Raw genomic sequence first — 19456 nt, 5'->3', positions numbered from 1 at the left:
TGTTTCGATTTTGAAAGTTACAATTATAATGTCGAGTACTTTGACAAATTCGACCCATTTATACCAATCTGAGTGGCGCTGCTATAAATTTTAATGTCAAGAATTAAAAGAAGTCTTTAAAAGAGGTAAATATATTTCAGGAAATTTCTCCGTATCAGTCTGTTTGTTAATTCCGTTAATATGTTTTTTTATATATATTATTTCAGATGTGAGTCTCTTATGCAAGGAAGGCTCTATGTCGAGTATTTGAACATTTTCCCAGTCAAAGCTATGATCTAACTGAATTTGATGCTGTGCTACTACTGTTTATGCGTTGCTAGTTTTCGTGGAGCTAACTTTGTGTTCAGCAATTCGGGTTCCAATCTTCCTTTTAGTTTGCCCCACATAGCCTATTTATATAGGTATAATTTAAGACCGAAATATTTTTTTTTGTGTTCTTTTTATAATATATTATTTTCGCCTCTGACAACTGGCGTAGTGGTTTATTGCCTCTTATTTGAATTTTGTTTTTAATATCAACCACGTTTTGACTTAATTTTGTTATCTTTTTACGTTTAATGAACACTGAAGATATAAAAATACTGAGAATAACACAATAATGGTGCAGATAACAGATGTTCTCCGAACGCAGTATAACAAAGATTATTTTTCAATGAGTCACACTTTATTTGAATATCATTTTTATATTATCGTGACTTGTTTTGCTTCTTAGTCAATTATTGATTCAATCAATCAGTCAATATCTTATTTAATTATTTATCATCATTTTGATGTTAACTAATTGTTTACTGATCGGTAAGGTCCCAATAAGTAAAATATTAACGATACGATTATAGCACATTGCCAACAAAATCACGAACATAACAATAATAACAACTTTATTGGAACAAAAGATAATGAGATGTACAGTGCAGTACATTAATTCGCTGAGTCATAGTAGCGGCCCGACTTATAGAAAACAAGAAAATGCAGTACTAAAAAGTTTATAAAAAATTCTGAAAAAATTCTTAGAGTTCTATGAGAAAAAAATAAATAATTTTTGTCTCTTGCAATTTTTCTGTGAAGTTAATAGTATTTGAGTAAAAAATAAACGTCGATAAGTTGGGCCGCTACTACGTATAACTCAGCGAATTAATGCACTGCAGTGTACATAAAAATAAATTGATAGAGAACAGCACAAAATAGTAGTAAAGACTCTGTTATAGGATCTGTTCTCGATAGACTTTCTTCGTTTGTCTAATTTATAATCGCAAATGTGATGCAATTCAGCATGCAACGACGTGACTCAATGACGATTTCGCAAATATTAATCTCGAGATTATGACTTCAAAAAATCTGTCTTGAAACGATAAACGCTGTATTGTGATTTCGTAACCGTAAAGAAGAACAAAAATAATTAAAACTGTTTGAACGTATTACTATGCTTAATGAGTATTCACAAGAAATTAGTAAATTTTTAGGAAAGAAAAAAGAATTGGAGCTAAAAGTTATAGGCCCGTTTCTACCAATGTAGATTAACTTTAATCTTGGTTCAATATTTTATCTTATTCTCGTTCTAAGAATTAGAAAAGGATGAGGAATAAATTAAACAATATAGATTTAAAAGTTAATCTATATTGATAGAGAAAGGGTAATAGAAAGATTTTCTGAGAAACCAAGGATGGCTAGTGTTATATAAATTTAAAAAGAATATATATATGTTTAACTGAGTCTCTTTCTTTAAAATAACAATAACAAACAACATTTAAGACTAATGAGAGTCAGTGCAAGAAGGAGTGCGCAAATTGTTAAAGTATCAAAAAAATATTTACTTTATTTGATACAGATGTTTTCTTTCTTTTAAATTCTTGATAAACTGAACGGTTCAACTTTCTTTGGAGTTCTCATCAGCAATTTAATACAGACTTAATCTATATTTATTTAGGCATTCAGCCAAGGTAAAATCATTCACAAATTGTCAAAACTGTAGTGGATTATCAACTGACGCCAATCATAATAAAGCTTCGGAATGATTTTAATATACGCAAATTAGTACTTTTCAATACGCAAATGATTTATATTCCATTATAAAAAAACAATGATTAACTCCGACTGATATAAATTTCAATTTTTTTCAGTTCAAAGAATCAATTTACAATTTTAAGAGAAAAATTAAGTAAATTAGTAAATTAAATGTGTGTGTGATTTTTACCTGCTAGTAATTAATTAAAAATAATAATATAAAACAAAACAAGTCAAATAATTCATATCACTCGACTATCCCCCTCCTTTCCCGGATTTACAAGTTTCTATTCTAATTTGATTTCCTCATCTCGCTAAAGAAAATTCTGGCTACGTTCATGCATAATTCCAAACATTATATCAGGCTTTTTCTTTTTGATTCAATTTTTTGAACAATTTATCTTTTTTCTTCACATTGGTAAAAAAAAAAGAAAAAAAAACAGATGAACCAATAAATACAGCTAAAAAAGACTTAGGTCGATATATTCATCCGGGCTTACATATAAGCTTCAATTAATGGGCCTTCTACAATAAGCCATTAGTTATAAATCAGAAGTCAGAAGCTAAAAATTGACCAATCACAGTCGTCAATTTTTAGTTTCTAACTTCTAACTTATGATTAATGGCTTTTGTAGAAGGCCTATAAGTCTTAAGACTCCTGAGTAGTCAGCATGCGATTCAAAATCAGTCGGCGGTCTGGCGAAATATGACGAAATCGGTAGTCACACAAACACAAGCACAAGTCCATGTACAGTTTCTGCCCATTTTTACGGGTATTTTAAAGCAGTCTCGTCATTTAGATTTATTCAAATTGTCTTTATTTACAAATGACTTACAGCATTTATTTGTTAAATGTATACGTGTAATTTCCCACTTCTGACGTCACGATTCCAACATGGCCGCCGCCGACTATTCAGGAGCCTTAAGCCGAAGAAACTGATTAATTATATGGTCTGTTTTTTCTGTTCCTGCACTAGACTGTTCTAGAACTCTCTTTGTCGCTTTAAATAAATATTAAACGTAGTATCAGGTTGCTCCTCGCCCTGATGAAATGGACTGCAAGGTTCACGAAACGTTGGCATACCAAGAATGGATCTGGACATGGAAAAAACCCGCGAAACGCATAATCTTTATATTTAAATATCAAACATATTTCTATTTCACTTTAAGTTCTAAAAGTATACACTGATTCAGAAAACAGACCTCTTGTCTATTATTTTTCTCACGTTCGACTGTAATTGGTCAATTTCTTACGACTTAAGATTTAAGCTTAGAGAATGACTTGTTGTAGAATGCCTATTAAAATAACAAAAACAAAGATAATCTAGACTACTAGGAGTCAGCGCGGAAGGAGGTGCGCAAAAATTTTTTAACAAGTAAAATTGATTGTTACTTCATTTGATGTACAAATGTCTTCTTTATTTAAAAATCTTGAGAACTCTTGAACGTTTCGACTCTCTTTGGAGTCTTCTTCAGCAATATTCTTATTCTATTATAATTGATTTCGCGATCAGTCAAGGTAGACTCACTCACATGCGACTTTATAATTGATTTATGATAGCTTCAAACTATACTTAAAACAGTCTTATAATAAGAATCGATTACGAATACTTATCGGTGTTATCTAGTTGCCACAGACTGAAGGGTTTCTATTGTCTTACGCGTACGTTCAGGCCGTTCAGAGGAATAACCGAGAATAAACGCTTGTTTTCTTATTATACATATATAATCATATATATACGAAAATAAAAGCAAATATAACAGATAATCTGGCTTGCACCGGATGCTTATTTACGGTTACGATAATTTATCGCTTAAATAAATACTTTCCGCAAAACACTTGTTGCATTTGTCGGTCATATCTACCTCACTCGTCAATTACGTCGAAATGTGCTTCGTCAGTCGTTAAAGTCCACTCCATAAATGACTTGTAAACGTGTGTAATTCTCAGAACGCATAATCGAATGCATATTACAGTTTTTGCGTGTGTCGCATTAATAAACAAAATGTAAAAGAAATGTTTACTGCTGTTTTACATCTCATCGTATCAATTTTCACTTATCAGAAGTTTTGATTACGCTTTTCTATTCTAATTATTGTCTCTTTTACATTCGATTTCGTTTTTATTTTTGTCAGGCTTAGTGATCGCATATAGTGGTTCACGGACAGACAGCCGTTTACGCGTAATTTATAATAAAATATAATAATCGAGCACTTGACACTCGTGACACTATCGTATCTCCTAATTGGCCAATTTTAAATGTTTATACTTCAAAAACTAAGATAAATGTACCTGTAAAGTGGACTTTACATTTCAAAAAGTAATAAGTAAGCTAAGACAAATGTATCAGTTGGAGGACATAATTCAATTGTCGAACGACTCCAAATAAATTCGTTATAAAATTTTTACAAACAACGAATTTACTTAAAGTCATACGTATCATTAAAAGCTTAATATTTAATATTTTTGTTATTTCGTCTAATAATTGAATAATGTCTACTATCCAATAACTAGTACATTTACCTTACTATTTAGAACAAAAAATGGCAAAACTGTTTTTAATTGATTTTTTTAAAGAACGTTCTTGTTGTGATCTTTTGATTCGCGAATTTTAAAATATCAGGTATGTGCTTAAAATTATACTGACTGTAAGTTCATACATTATATACATACGTCATACTTTGATAAAAAAGTAGAAAACAACATGACTTGATTAAACGCACTTGTTTTTCTATTCGTGAATGTAGCTTTAACCTTTTGCTCGAACAAAGTACCCTACGTCCGCCTTCGATTGTTCTTAATCGTTTTCGTGTATCGATAAAGAGCTGGAGCAACAGATAAAGGACAATTTCTGTGGAACGCAAATAAATAGAGGAACCGTGAAGTATACATATAAACAGAGATGGGAAAGTTACTCTTAAAGTTACCTTTAAGTTCCTTTTTATTTAGAAATTCATTACAATAAATTAAGATGTTTTATTTCATATATCATATTTTATCATTTGCTTCAACTTCATATTATTATTTATAATTGCACTCTCTTAATTTCTAAATAAAAAGTAACTTTAAAGTAACTTTAAAAGTAACTTTCCCATCCCTGCATATAAAGTATACTCATCGAGCGTTTAAAAGTTTCTTTACGCAATGATTTAAAAAAAAAACAGTTTTTATGTATAATCTTGCACATGATAAAATCCTGCAGCATATATATTACCTTACTAGAGCTCTCGTATTTAATATATTAATTATTTACATACATGTACGTTGTCCAAGATAATTAGTTATATATATATATATTATCAGGCAGGCATTTACATAACGCGATTCTTCATGCAATTCTTCATAACTCGCATAAAAATATACTACTAGTGTCACTAGTGCAAAAAATAAATTCGATAAAAAATTTCATTAAAATTTCACTGAAATTTTATTGTGAAACACCACTATTACATTATTAGTGACACCACTTGTCGAATTTACTTATACACTAGTAGTATATTTTTATGCGGGAACGCATGAAATCAATTTATAATGCAGTAAATTAGTAAACAAAAAACATAACTAAATTAACAAGAGAATCTGTCACAATTTTCTGTACGTAGTTCATCAAATCTTTAAATTATCAAATTGTTAAACTGAATGATTGTTAAATCGTTCCGACCCGAATTGAGTGCCTATATAACTTCAGACTTGAAGACTTTTATTAGTTGCACTGCACTTAGTGACCTAGTTAGCTACATTGCACTTACGCCTACTTCCACTAATGTAGATGAACTTAAATCTCGGTTCAACTTATTCTTCATTTTTTTCTATTTTAATATTCATCTTTCTACCAATGCAAATTAACTTTGCTTTTGATTAATTTGATTTACTTTTTATCTTTTTCTAGTTTTAAAAATTAGAAAATGAAGAACAGTAAATTAAACCGAAATTAAATTTAATGTACATTGATAGAAACGGGCATTAGGTTCGATTTCATCAATGTGAAATTAACTTTAATTTCGATTTCATTTACTCTTTATTTTTTTCTATAATTTTAAGAATTTCGCTGTTTATCTTTTCCTAGTTCTTAGAATTATATCCAATGTCGATAACTTTCATCTTTGTTTAATTTACTTTTTATCTTGTTTTAATTATAAAAATTATGCCGCTAATGTAGATTAACTTTAATCTCGATTCAACTTATTACTTCATCTGTTTCTAGTTTTAAAAATTAGAAAAAGATGACGAGTAAGTTGAACCGAGATTAAAGTTAATCTATATTGGTGGAAATGAGTATTAGATAGGCTACTTTGACGTTCATAGCGCTTTAAACGTCATTTCATCCTTCGTGAAATATTAAAGGCAACTGACGCTTACAGGCGTTGTGAACGCCAAAACGAACGCAGCCTTGGACAAACCCGAAAGTGAGAATCAGTGAGAAAAAGAGAAAGTGATTGAAACGAAAAGGAGTGAGGAGAGAAAAACATAGCTGGGATTGCTGGGAAGAGGACGGTGGGACTCGACTGACTCGACACTCGATTCGATTCGTGCGTAAAGTGTAAACGCATACACGCGAGCATGAGTCGAGCTGGCCGAGTACAGACACTACAGACCTGTACAGAGCACAGCTCGATGACCGAGCGTATCCGTGGCATCTGCGATTCTGCGCCATGCGGGCCAAGCCAGGCCATGCGTTTGCAATTGCAACGTTCGCGCTGTTACGAGTATTATCGTCCGTCAGTGGTCACTGGTCGGCACTGGTCAGTCGTCGACGATCGCTCGGCGAGTCGACACGGAAGTGGGTGATCGCTCGTTCGCGATCGATCTCGCCGCGTCGCGAGATTCTCGCGTGTCCTCATTCTCGCTGAGCCGCCCCGCCGGTTGTGTGTTGACTGTTGTTTCGTCAACGAGAATCTTGGTGCACTCTCTCTTTGTCTCTCTCTCTCTCTCTCTCTTTCCTCCCTCTCCCTTTCTCCTTCTCAATCACGTCAGCGACGGGCCGGACGGACGTCAGCGCGGCAGCGTTAGTCGGTTAGTCTGTGATCTGTATCGGATCCGGACGACTTAGGACGACTGGCCTGGACTGACCTGCGTGTCAATAAGATGCAGTTTTATTGACTTTCGTTCGACTTTCTCACGGCCGCGGAGAGAGAGAGGGGGGTCCTCTCTCTTTCTCTCTTTTTTTCAAATGCGCCGTATCTAGTCGCGGTGCCGCCGATAATTGTGACATCACGCGGTGTGTTACGCTAACGTCGCCGTTGTTGCCATCATCCGTGGTCGCTGTCAATCGCAGTGAAAATGCCCGCGCAACTCAGCAAGTTTTCGTTCGAGGTGCCTTGCCGAGATTACGTTCATCCATGGACGGAGTCCTGCGTCAGCGCGACCACCGGTCTCGGTCTGCACTGTCTGCAGGAGTCCCTCAGGATATACACGACCGTTTACATCGTACGTGTCAATGCATTTCTCTTTTTTCGTTTCATTTCTCTCTTTCGTCGGGATGTCTAGACTCGCCAGGATCATTCGAGATGAGGGTACGAATCAGGGGTCGTATTCCTTGTGATTCATCGTCGATCTCTTCCCGAGACACGCGCGTGTCCGCCCTTTCTGAAACATTTCGGGACAAGTGCATTGACGTTGTCGACCAGTGCGTTTGCACTCGATGCGCAGAATGACCCGGTGGGTTCGTTTGGTACCTATTTACGTGCCTGGCCAGGTGCGGGTGCACTGCAACTGAGTGCGAATTAGTACGAATGCACCGTGCCTTTCATGCAATATGCACTCGTCAGTGCACTCGTCCCGAAATCTGATGGACTCCAAATTCGCGATACATCGAGCCGAAAATTACCTGTTTCTATACTGGTGTAATTTCATTTTAATCTTGGTTTCATTAACTCGTCATCTTTTCCTAGTTTTAAGAATTAAAAAAGGATGAAAAGTAAATTAAACCGAGATTAAAGTTATCTACGTTGATAGGCACAGATAAAAGATAATATATAAAAAGACGCATATAGCGAATTCGATTATTTGCACCAAATTAGCAAAGTTAAATGCAAAAACATACAAATATTTTTGTAGAAGGCTTATAAATACTTAATTATGGTATTATCATATTATCAAACAGAATATATATATATATATATATATATGCTTCAATTATTAATTATTTTATTGTTAAAGTGATTGTATTATCACAAAATTGATTATATTATCATGCATTTAGATTATGCTTTATATGAAGCAGTCTTCAATGTCTATTAATTCAGTGTAATGTGAGTGATCGATCAATCGAATTCATCAATAGATATAAAAAAACCAATATTGCAAAACAAAAAAGATAATAAAAAGATTAATCACAGGTTGCCGATTATATTTTAGCCAATCGCGATGCCATGGCTAGCTGCATCGTGATTAGTTAAAATAAAACCGGAAATCTCAACTGGCAACCTATGAAAATGAACCAATCAAAGTCCTTTCTTTCGACATGATATGCTTTGTGCGTTATGCAAAAGTTTATACTCCGATTTTAAATTAACACAGTGAACCATTACATCCTTATTATTAAAGAAGTATGTATATAGTACACATTAATATTTACACGTTAAATAAATTGTATATATATAAAAGTTGTAATTATAACGTTCCATTTTTATTGAACAACATATTTTTTATTTATTTTCTTTGACACTATTTTTATTGTTATGTAAACTAAAATGTGAAAAATAACAAAAATTTAAATATTTTTGTATAAGTTTTAAGTATTTAGTTCAATAAAATGACTTAAGCAAAGTTTCATTGCGATTTACCGATTAGTTGCAAAGATTTAGAACAAATATTTTGTTTATTTACAAGATAACTAATTTCGGGATTACAACTTTACGTAAATCATTTTGAATACTTCGAGAACTTTGAAAAAATTGAGATTTTTGTCATTTTATAATACATTCCTATATATTTTTATTACACCAAAAAGATAAAAAAATACTATTTATTGTAATAACTTTTAATCCAGATAAATCGCCACTAAAAATTTTTGTATTATTTTTACATACAATCTAGAATAATCCGTAATTTTTTCATAATTATTATTTTGAAATATCGATTGTACCTCCCTAAACAAAGATGAAATGAGCTCACTGTGTTACACTGTATCTGCTGGAAAATACCATTTGATGTTAAGAGTGACTTCGACCGCACTTGACATCATCTTGTTGAAAAAATACCCGTAATATTTCATGAACATATAAATAAAATTATTAATCGTTTGTTGACACGTCAAGATATGAGAATAAGATGATTAATTTATTAATTGCAGTTTGATCGAAGTTACTCTAAATGCAATTATGGAGTCAGTACGGCAAAATCGCCTCGTTCTTTTATTGAAGTATAAAGATGTCAGATTCCCTATCCAAATCATGAATTTCGTGATTTAAGAAATTGAGAATCTATGTAAAGACCTTGAGAATAATCGATGCAATCACACTCGCTTCTCCTTATACCTTTCGTCATATTTTTTATTAATTTGTTTTTATTCTACACGCTTTATGAAGAAATTCGAAAAAAAATTAGTCGAAACAACCTTGAAATAAATCAACCTGCATAAAAATGTCTGACTATGAATAAAATTCTAATATTTTAATTCTAATAAAGAAAAACGCTAAAACTTAAACTGTATGATTGAGACGTCACATGTTTTTGTGTATTTTGCGAATCTGATATTTTCGATTTGATGACATAAATTATAAATTTTGTGAAAACTTATGTAAAGTCTGATAAAAAAAGCGTCGGAATATTTAAACACGATATTCTTAGCTTTCGTTCCATCGCGTTATTGACTGACAAATATTTCCATTATATTTAGTTTTTGTAATTCATTTTGTATTTAATTTTGTTATATATAATTAAGCGTTCCCAATAAGACTCATTAGCACATGCAGACTACGGTGTAAATGAATGATTCATTATCGCTAGTTAACTGTGTATTACTTCGTAAATCTTTAGTTGTTGAAATAGATAAGAAGGAAATGAAGCGAAAAAAAATGAAATAATATTTATAAACTCGATTTTAGCAAATGTTTATGTCTCTCTCTGAATTAACCATAATCAACAATGGAAGAAGTTAATTTCGATATAACTCCACAATTTTCTATTGCAACGCATACGATTTATGATAATATAAATATTTATGATATACATATAATATGAATGATGATATAAATTTTAGTTTAAAAATTTTATTGTAACTGATTTTCTTGTCATTTTAGATTGCATTTTTAATGAGAAGAAAACGACCAACGAAAGAAGATGTCAAGAAAACTATGTTGGGTATCCTCCAATCCACAGCATTTCTTTCATGGAGTGCTTTCTCCTATTCGATGTGGATTTGTTTATTAAGGTAAGGAATAATAAATGTGAGACTATTTAATGAAGTCAGAATTTCTGGGGAAATTTAATTAAAAAATTTCACTTATCACCTTTTTTAAAACATATATTTATCAAAATATTAATAAGTTTAAATATATGAAGTACTAGAAGACACAATTAATAATTATAATTGTGTTTCAGGCTAGCACTTGGACGTTTTTATATACCGACTGTATCTTTTCTTCCGTCCTTTTTATCTAGCCTGTCTGCCATTGTGATAGAAAGAGCCTCTAGGCGTACATTATTGTGTCTCTACGTGTCAAATGTTGTAAGTAGAGATCGCAATAATCACATTAATAATATGTTATCATTATCGTTTCCTTTTAGGCAACGGAAACTTTGTTCAAGATGGGTTTGTGGAGAGGATACTACTCACCTATTTCGAGAGGAGAAGTCTATATATTTGCCGTAAGCGTAGCTGTATTACTGTATTTCTTTCGTTCAAAGACGAACAAACAGGATCAAGTATATAAAATATTTAGGTATATCTGAATGTGTATACCTGATGCATATATTGTATATATCTGTGTATCATATGCATGTGATTTTCAAAAAAACAGGATGATTATTGGGCGATATGAAGAGACTGAATATCTTAGAAAGAAAGACTCGCATCCCGAAACATCTTCGAGAAACATTGCGACTGACAGCGCAAAGGATGACAGAAGTATACATAGGAGCTCTGCAAGACATAAATTCAGTATTCTATGGAAGTCCTTTGAGGCATATAAATATATCATTAATAGCTTAAAGGCGCAAAGTAAGGATGCTTCATGTCCGCATCCTTATAGCTGCGCACATTATATTTTAGCGGTATATATGTAACAGCAATATATAAAGATTCTAGAAAAATATTTTATTTTTCGCAATATAACTATCTTCCTTTTCTATTTAAAGGATAGTGCAAGGATCTTCAGTTATGGTGTTTGCGGACAAATAGCGCTTAAACTGATCTTGCAATTCAAAAGATTACTTCAGAAACCAAAATTACTAAAAACCACCATCTTTCAAAGAGACAATTTAAATCTAGCTATATTTCTTGGAGGATTTGTCGGCCTTTATAAAGTATATCATCTTACTCTGCATATTTGACGCAAATTATAGAATATCGAATAATATCTTTCGCAAGAAATTGTTTCCACTAACCTTTTTTTTTCTCTTTATATATAGCTAGTATCATGCACGTTAAGAAGAACCTTCCACAAAGATTCGCACATTTATGCTATTCCTGCTGGACTTATCGCAAGCGTAACATTTATGGCATACCCCAATACTACTATAGCTTTATATATCATGTGGAAGACACTACAGGTATTATTATGTATTTCTATTAATATATTCGTGTTATATACTAATGTAGCAAATTATAATGTAACATCGCTGACTTTGTTTCAGTTGCTGTGGAACGATGCAGTGGAAAAGGAGAAAGTACCTGAAATAAAATGGTTTGCAAGTTTATTGTATTGCTTTAGCACGGCAGTTCTCTTCCATGCAGCTATAGTGGAACCACAAAACTTGAGATCGTCCTATTGGAGATTCCTTTACACTGTGTCCGGTGGAAGGTAAATATTATGCGAGGCGCAAAATAAAAGATTATTATACCTTATCCCAGATTCATTCTATTATTCTTTGTACGTATATTGATTTCAGAATAGCAGTGATGTCCCGGTTACCTATGAAGGTGTTTGGTTTAGAAACACACAAAAATTTGCAAGAAGTGCTCAGAAAAACGAAAACTACAGATCAACTTACCTTTTCGTTCTAAAATATCGAGTATAAGTATCAAGCGTGACAATACGTACCTTAGTTAGTATCTTTCCTCGGAAGCGTAATTCTCTAGAACCAAAGAAGTGTACATCACATATACGTTTTAAATTGTATAAATTAAATTCTTTGCGATAAACAAGTGAAACAACAAAATGTATTTTAGCGTAGTGATCTGAACGTTAACGTTTCTACTTTGTTTCTTCAACCTAATTCGAAGCGATGTTGCTTGAATATGTTGTGATACTAAACGAACTTAATACTTTTATACATAGATATAATTTATGTAACTTAATATATTTTTTTTATTGTTATGGTGTGATAATTATACACATATATGTCAGGGAAATAGACAAATATTATTTAAATGGATATGATTATTAATTTGCAACTAGAATATATCTGCAAGTATATTTAATTGAATAGCGAGATACTTCCATACTTTTTTCCCTGCGGTGTATACATTATAGATTATTTTTTCTATGTTTAATACAAACTTTATATTTAATGCTGATATAATATAAATACGTTCCATACGGACAGCTTTATTGTATATTTTATTATAAATATAACTTATTTATTGGAGCAATGTGATATTAATGCGTGTTTTATTATGTCCGATTTATACTATATTATTATATAACATTATTTCTGGTTTTTAACAATCTCTAATGCTCTGTTCATTACATCTACGGCACGTTTGTTACGTTTCTTCTCTATTCTCCTTTTTTTTCGCAGTATGTCGTCCCATTTAATACAACTTTGCATTTTTAAATTCTTACGATTTATAATACCAGCGACTATTTGAGAATCTAGGAATGAAACAGAGTGTTTCGATGGATTCAGTTCGAGTGGTTCCAAACTCTTCAATGAATCTACCTGCCACGGTAGTAATCCAATGGAACATCCGTTCCATTGATAATTGTCTAAAAACCAGATCAAAAACAATACTATAAATGTGATATTATTGATCATTCAAAATATTATATACATCTTGAAAAACATTTGTAAATACGTACCATATGCTGATTTCCAATGTGGATTACGGATTATTTGATCTGCCAACAAGCAAGTAGGTTTCTCTCTATTTGCACAATTTATTTTGTGTGTATGCACTTCATTTTCTATTGGACTTGGATTGAGGTCTTCGACAGTAAATATTTTATCAACATCATTGTTGCTATCCTCATTGTCATACTTTTGACATGTGTAAATTTGAAGTAAATTTAACAAATGTTTTTGTGTTTGTGCATCTATTCTTGATGTAAGCAACTTTAAAATTGGCTCTACCAGTCTTTCAGAGAATTCATTTATATTTAGTAAAAGTTTTGATAAAAAATTTGTATCAAGAAGAAAGTGTGGTATGATACTTGATATGTCTAACCATAGAACGTTCCGTAAGTATGGATATTCAGAGTGTACGCGTTCTTTGAGATGTTGACTTAAAGTTTTTGTGTCTAATTTTCTGTTCGCTTTCTGTAATTCATACTCCATGGTGTGAGAAATATTTTGGACGATGTCTAATTGAACAAAACTATAAAAGATGGAACTTATCCACAAAGCAGCAAGATTTCTTCTTTCTTTATCTTCATGTTCTTGATTTACGATATTAAACAGCTTAAAGAGTAGCGTCTCTAACATTTCTTTTTCATGTAACAAGAAAATAACATATTTCCAGAATCGAAGCAGTTTGAGCGGCAAAATTCTTCTTTTCAAATTGATATTCTTTTTTTCTTGTTGTCGAAAAATTCTCATGATATCTACATTGGGTAGAAAAACTTTATTTTTACATAATGCGTTGCAAATTGTATTGCTCTTCTCACACATTGTACTTGAGGATTCGTTTAAATCTACAGATATCTTAGCTAAAAGTAGAGTTTTTGCAGTTTGCAAATTGTATTCTTTATCAATTTTTACAGTTCTCTTGTAAACGGATATATATTCGTTCTCGTCATTATCCGAAGTTTTACTTTTATACTCGGACAACATGTATGTGCATAAATCTTGCAATATTTCCCTGTAAAAAGTAATATTAATAAATTAATTTAACCATACATCTTATTCCATATTAAGGACTTATTGATTAAATAAAAAATGCTGACAATTCATTCGATTTGCAATAAAAATATACCGTAATTGTGTCTCTGGTAAATCAGACACTAATTTATAATCAGCATTGACATATAAACTAACAGCTGTCCAAATTTCAATCATATTTGTAAAATTCTCTATTTCGGATTCTTCTTCCTCTAAGACTTCCTCTCCTTCTTTCAAGTAACATTTTTCCATTGCACGTGCTTCGGGCGCCCAATACTCATCCTTTACAAAATATTTCAAAAGGTTTTGTAACACTGAATACTTATTAAATCCATTCTATTACTGCGTAAGTCTAGTTATAAGTGATTGTAGTTGTAAGAATTGATCAATCGGCAGTCAAATATTTTCATATTCGATTGTAACTGATAAATTCTTACAACTATAATCACTTGCATCCGCAATTATAGAATGGATTTTATAGTTGTGGCAGAAACAAACATACATGTAACCAATGCAGCAGTATATTAATTGCTATCCTCAATACTCCAATAGATGGCAATTTGAATCCATGGGCAGTCTCATGCCTCAACTCGACTATCCACTCTGGAATTTTCAGTTGACTAGCAATCTTAAACATGGATGTTTGCTTTGTATGCCCTATATTGGAAAAGTAGTTCAAGAATCTCATTATAGTGGTCGAGTACATCAAGCTCAGGTCATTCTCGCAATACATCGGTAGCTCGCCACTGTCAATCTTGGATGTCCATTCGCGATCGCGGAGGCACACTTGCAAAATTGACAGAGTACAATCCACGCCCACTGGTAGTTTCGGCATCCTGAGAATAACAGTAATCTCTAAAATCCATCTCGATATCCAGTTGAGTAATAAAACATTGCATCACCTGGCTTTCCATGCTAAGAGCGCCTCGTAGGCCTTTGTTTGCTCAATCGGGTCGTTGGAATAAATCTGCCTGTATACATCGTGCCATTCTGCCCTGATTAACAGATGGATTGTCGGCATTCATTCATCTCTTATGTTAAAATTTTGTTTATCAATCGATACTTACGGAGATAACCATGGTACCTGCTTTACACCGTCGTATTTCCCGGACAACGCTATGTTCACCGATGTAGGGTACATACCGATATTTATGTGACAGTTGTCCCACCACGTGCTTTTAGACGTGTTTACCTCAAGCCTCAAGTAAGGCTTAGTAAGGTTGAGTAAGGTCCAACCAGTCCAATCACTCCAATCGCAATATAAAGCCGGCGATACACGATGCTGTTTTTTTGCTGTGTTCTAGGCTGCGTTCAGATACTACACTCGGGGGACCATTCAAGTTCCCGATTGCCGTTCAGAAACCAATTGAGAATATGTCAGCGTTACCTAGGTGGCCCATTCAGAAACGTGTCGGGTGTTCCCAATCGGGAGACTTTTGCACCCTGCTCTTTTGTTAGGTGGAGTCTCTCGGGCTGCGTTGGGAAACATCACCCGAGTGTCCCTGTGTATCATTTTATCCTTATTATTCATCCAATGTTAAACAAGGATAAGATGATACACGGGGGCACCCGGGTAATGTTTCCGAACGCAGCCTCGATCGAGTTGGCACACAAAGCGCGGGAAGCGAAACATGGGCTGCGTTCAGTAGATTCAACAGTTTTGCAACCGTTTTGTGGGGAGGGCTCCGATTGCACACATCGCATATTGCACACATGTATCGCTGATTGGCCAATTTAAAAATAAAATAATCTCATTGGCAAAACAGTGAAAAATTACTAGGCACCAGTTGATATGAGTGGTGTGTACAATCAGAACTGTAGGCAAACGGGATCCTCCCAAATCAAACTAATCAAGACTCCTTACAAATCAAAAAATTGGAAAGAGTAAGGGCACTAGGAGTCGGGCGCAGAAGACGTCGCACAAATAATACACTTATAAAGAGTGAAACTTCTTTATTCACTAAACGCGCTTACATGTTTCGACTCATTTTTTGAGCCTTCCTCAGAGTAAACACACACCAACACACAAAATTATCCTGTCATAGTGAGCTCCTCTATATCGAGAATTTCAATGCCAGAATTAAATAAAAAGAATGAAAAGAAAATGAAAAAGAAGGGAAATATTAAAAATGTCAAATTAAAGAATCTAGAAACTAATTTATCAAAAAACTTTAATAATATAATTAATTATCCCGAAAATATAAGAACAGACGCTCATTATAATTACAAAGTACCGTATCGCAAACATTAGGGAGTTTTTGCAATACCGATTATCCAGATACGGTGAACGTTAAGGTCAGGTTATCTTCTTCTTAACAACTAATTAAGAAAAGGATAACATGACTTTAGCATTCACCGTATCTGAATTCACGTTATTGCAAAAACTCCCTATTATCATAAATCAAAAACCGGTTCCTGATATGTTGGCCAGTCGGTATCAGACACAGTGAGTCACTTTTTAATTATTAGCTAGTACTAATGAAAATTGTAAAGTGATAAAAAATCTCGTCAGAAGGACTTATTACTGTGTACGAGCAACAGTCGGTGTCGACGAGATCGAGACAAGATTTGCGCGGAGAGTTTAAAGACAAGACGAAATTTTAGACTCGAGATTCTTGATCTCGAAAATCTCGAGATCAAGACAAGAATGTACATTTCAAAATTTTTTCAAGACAAGGCGATATTTCCTAAAATCTTATCTTGTCTCATCTTGCGGCATCCCTAAGTATATATAGAATTAAGAGGTAACTACATAATAGAATTAAGAAGTAATTATATATAAGTTAAATTTTTGAAACCCGAAATAAAATCTGATATATTCAAAAAACGGTAACCTACAACACATGTTTATGCTCGTGTAAAAATAAGTTAAATTTTAGAGATGGCTTAAATAACACAATATCATATAATAACACAATATTAAATAACACAATATTATATAATAATATGATAAAGTAATAATAGAAATAAACTTATTTGTTTTTAATGCAAAAATTCAGTAGATGCTAAAAGGAATTATTATAAATTTATATTTATGATAATTTTTTTGTTTCTGAATTTTTACTATACTACCACATTTGGTAGTACTATTTGTGGGGCGCAGATTGGCGTCACGCCTAGATAGATCAACTCGGAATTTGGCACTCCGAGTTCGATCCCACCTAAGCGCCCCATTGTTAGCGGTTTTTTCCGCTTGCGGTTTCGTCCGCATTGGGTGCGGTTTCGTCCGCGTATATATATATATATATATATATATATATTTGTTTAAGGTGTTTAAGGTTATTAAACCTTGTGTGTGTACACGAAAAAGGACATACACATGAGACGTGAAGCGAGGATCGAACCCGGCTCCGCGGATTGTAAATCCGTGAACCGAATAATCAGCTACTCGACGTCTTATGAATATGAGGATATTTATTTATCCTTTTGCTTCTCCTCAGTTCTGTAGTCGCTCGATTCTGAAAATAAAAGCAGCAATATTAAAAATAAGAAAAGGGGAAAAAGAAAGTGCCGGCAGAGAATCCAACCAACGTCGGCGCGGCGATGCAGCGGTTACTAAACAAAGTGTGCCTTCCAACAAGCAACACAAATGACACGGTGCGTGCATTCGTTTATGCAACGGTTAGCGCAGAAGTATTACTTTATCCTTGTTGTTCACCGAATGTTGAATAAAGATTAAATGATATTCACTGCACTAACCGCTGCATAAACGAATGCACACAACGTGACACAATGGGTCATTACATCCTTGTTGTTTGCCAATGTTAAACAAAGATGACATGATTACTTGGTGCATTCCGTTTCACGCATGATACGCATGATGCATCATTTGTCCTTGTTGTTCACCGAATGTTACACAAAGAATAAATGATGCATTATGCACATCATGCGTGAAACGGAATGCACCCACTGTGTCGCATTGTGTCGCTTGTTGGGAGGCACACAATAATGACTACCCGCTGCGCCACGGGACTCGTTGTGATACCTGCTTAAGAACATTCTCCGACTGCAGTTGTGCTCAATCTAATGAGCACATTAGTGCTCACCATTATCACAGTATAACCAGTAGAGTCACGCGAAAAAATACGGGTAGATATGGCTTTGTTTTGAGCCGGATCCAATGAAATGTAAAACGAAAGTAATGATGTGTAATGACAGTATGTACATGTAATGTATGTATATGACAGTAATGTAAATGTTAACATGCCGGATGTTCACGTGACTGGCGACACGGAGATCAAAGGTACCGACACGAAGTGTCCCTACTGGTTATACTGTACCATTATGAAAATTTTTATAAAAATTTATTTCACTTTTATATAATATAAGATATTTCATAAGTGTTAATGTTTTTATACAAGTTTTTTTATACAATATAAAATGCCTCTAGCCTTCGGATCGCTATTGTCGCCAATCGAAAAAATAGTGACTTTACTTACTTTGCTACTTACTCTGCTCAATGATTTCTTAAAAACGAATACTGGAAGCCATATTCAGACAAATTTCATATTATTCCTTGTATAATATCAAGTTTTATGTTTCATTGTTTCAAAAAATTGTTAAGAAAAACTTTTTTACAGTAAATAAAAAGACCACTTTTGAATAAGCTTTAGATAGGTATCCTATGTATATGTGTTATATTATATATATGTATATATGTATATATATATATGCACGTATATATATTAGGTGTTAAACTTAATTCCTGCCGTTTTTCGTCTTCAAAATTGATTTGTTTCGAAGGGAAGATGGATGAATACCTTAATCAAAATAATTTCCTCCATTTTCTACTTAATTACTAATTAATAATACTTTATTAATAATACTTTGATTAAAGTATTTGCCTTCGAAACAAATCAATTTTGAAGACGAAAAACGGCAGGAATTAAGTTTAACACCTAATATGTATATATATTTTAAACGCTTCAACTTTGAAGTGGAATATCTCGATTTTTAATCCCGCTCTGGGTATTGAGTTTTAAAGCACATATGTTCAAGACACTAAACAAGCTTATTCTGTAAGTTTTAGAAAAATTTAAAGAAAATGGATTTTTTCGGAGAACGTCCTTAAGGCGATGCTAAAGCTCCCTGTTTTACCACATTTCTGTTCGGTGAAAAATCTCTGTATTGGATGTACGGATTGCAAAAGTATTATTACTTAAATTATAGTACGCATCAACAGGACCTCAGCTGCACTGGATTTTATGAGAAAATCGAAAAAAAATTAAAAATTCACTTACTTTTGGCTCG

General features: G+C 33.2%; 2 protein-coding genes across 3 annotated transcripts; one reads left to right on the top strand and one right to left on the bottom strand.

Moving 5' to 3' along the window:
* Nucleotides 1-6693: 6693 nt before the first annotated feature.
* Nucleotides 6694-12440, top strand: LOC108762920 (transmembrane protein 135). Its single transcript, XM_018510183.1, has 9 exons — nucleotides 6694-7429; nucleotides 10246-10376; nucleotides 10547-10673; nucleotides 10733-10887; nucleotides 10966-11218; nucleotides 11303-11470; nucleotides 11576-11716; nucleotides 11801-11967; nucleotides 12056-12440. The coding sequence occupies exons 1-9, from the start codon at nucleotides 7283-7285 to the stop codon at nucleotides 12168-12170; spliced, it is 1404 nt and encodes a 467-aa protein (XP_018365685.1). The 5' UTR covers nucleotides 6694-7282; the 3' UTR covers nucleotides 12171-12440.
* Nucleotides 12441-12761: 321 nt separating this feature from the next.
* On the bottom strand, nucleotides 12762-15496 carry LOC108762919 (uncharacterized). 2 transcript variants are annotated; one of them, XM_018510181.1, is made up of 6 exons: nucleotides 15274-15496; nucleotides 15109-15201; nucleotides 14709-15042; nucleotides 14301-14488; nucleotides 13189-14186; nucleotides 12762-13095 (listed from the first exon to the last, which is right to left on the bottom strand). In XM_018510181.1, exons 1-6 carry the CDS (start codon nucleotides 15345-15347, stop codon nucleotides 12815-12817), a joined length of 1968 nt encoding a protein of 655 aa, XP_018365683.1. In that variant the 5' UTR covers nucleotides 15348-15496; the 3' UTR covers nucleotides 12762-12814. The 2 variants fall into 2 exon arrangements, with proteins under 2 accessions (XP_018365683.1, XP_018365684.1); XM_018510182.1 differs by having other exon boundaries at nucleotides 15109-15196; nucleotides 15274-15338.
* Nucleotides 15497-19456: the final 3960 nt, after the last annotated feature.

This window comes from Trachymyrmex cornetzi, unplaced genomic scaffold (assembly GCF_001594075.2).
Source record: "Trachymyrmex cornetzi isolate Tcor2-1 unplaced genomic scaffold, Tcor1.1 scaffold325, whole genome shotgun sequence".
Classification (NCBI taxonomy): Eukaryota; Metazoa; Arthropoda; class Insecta; order Hymenoptera; family Formicidae; genus Trachymyrmex; species Trachymyrmex cornetzi.
The sequence above is the reverse complement of the archived record's forward strand: the minus strand, read 5'-3'. Positions and strand labels throughout refer to the sequence as shown.

Excerpts from the sequence above, each read along its gene's own strand:
- LOC108762920 (XM_018510183.1), top strand. The coding sequence starts at position 7,283 with ATGCCCGCGCAACTCAGCAAGTTTTCGTTCGAGGTGCCTTGCCGAGAT. Across the intron at positions 10,674-10,732 it reads GTCTCTACGTGTCAAATGTT|GCAACGGAAACTTTGTTCAA; the intron begins GTAAGTAGAGAT and ends GTTTCCTTTTAG. Across the intron at positions 10,888-10,965 it reads CAAGTATATAAAATATTTAG|GATGATTATTGGGCGATATG; the intron begins GTATATCTGAAT and ends TCAAAAAAACAG.
- LOC108762919 (XM_018510181.1), bottom strand. The coding sequence starts at position 15,347 with ATGTACCCTACATCGGTGAACATAGCGTTGTCCGGGAAATACGACGGT. Across the intron at positions 15,202-15,273 it reads CAGGTACCATGGTTATCTCC|GGCAGAATGGCACGATGTAT; the intron begins GTAAGTATCGAT and ends TCTGTTAATCAG. Across the intron at positions 13,096-13,188 it reads ACATTGGAAATCAGCATATG|ACAATTATCAATGGAACGGA; the intron begins GTACGTATTTAC and ends TCTGGTTTTTAG.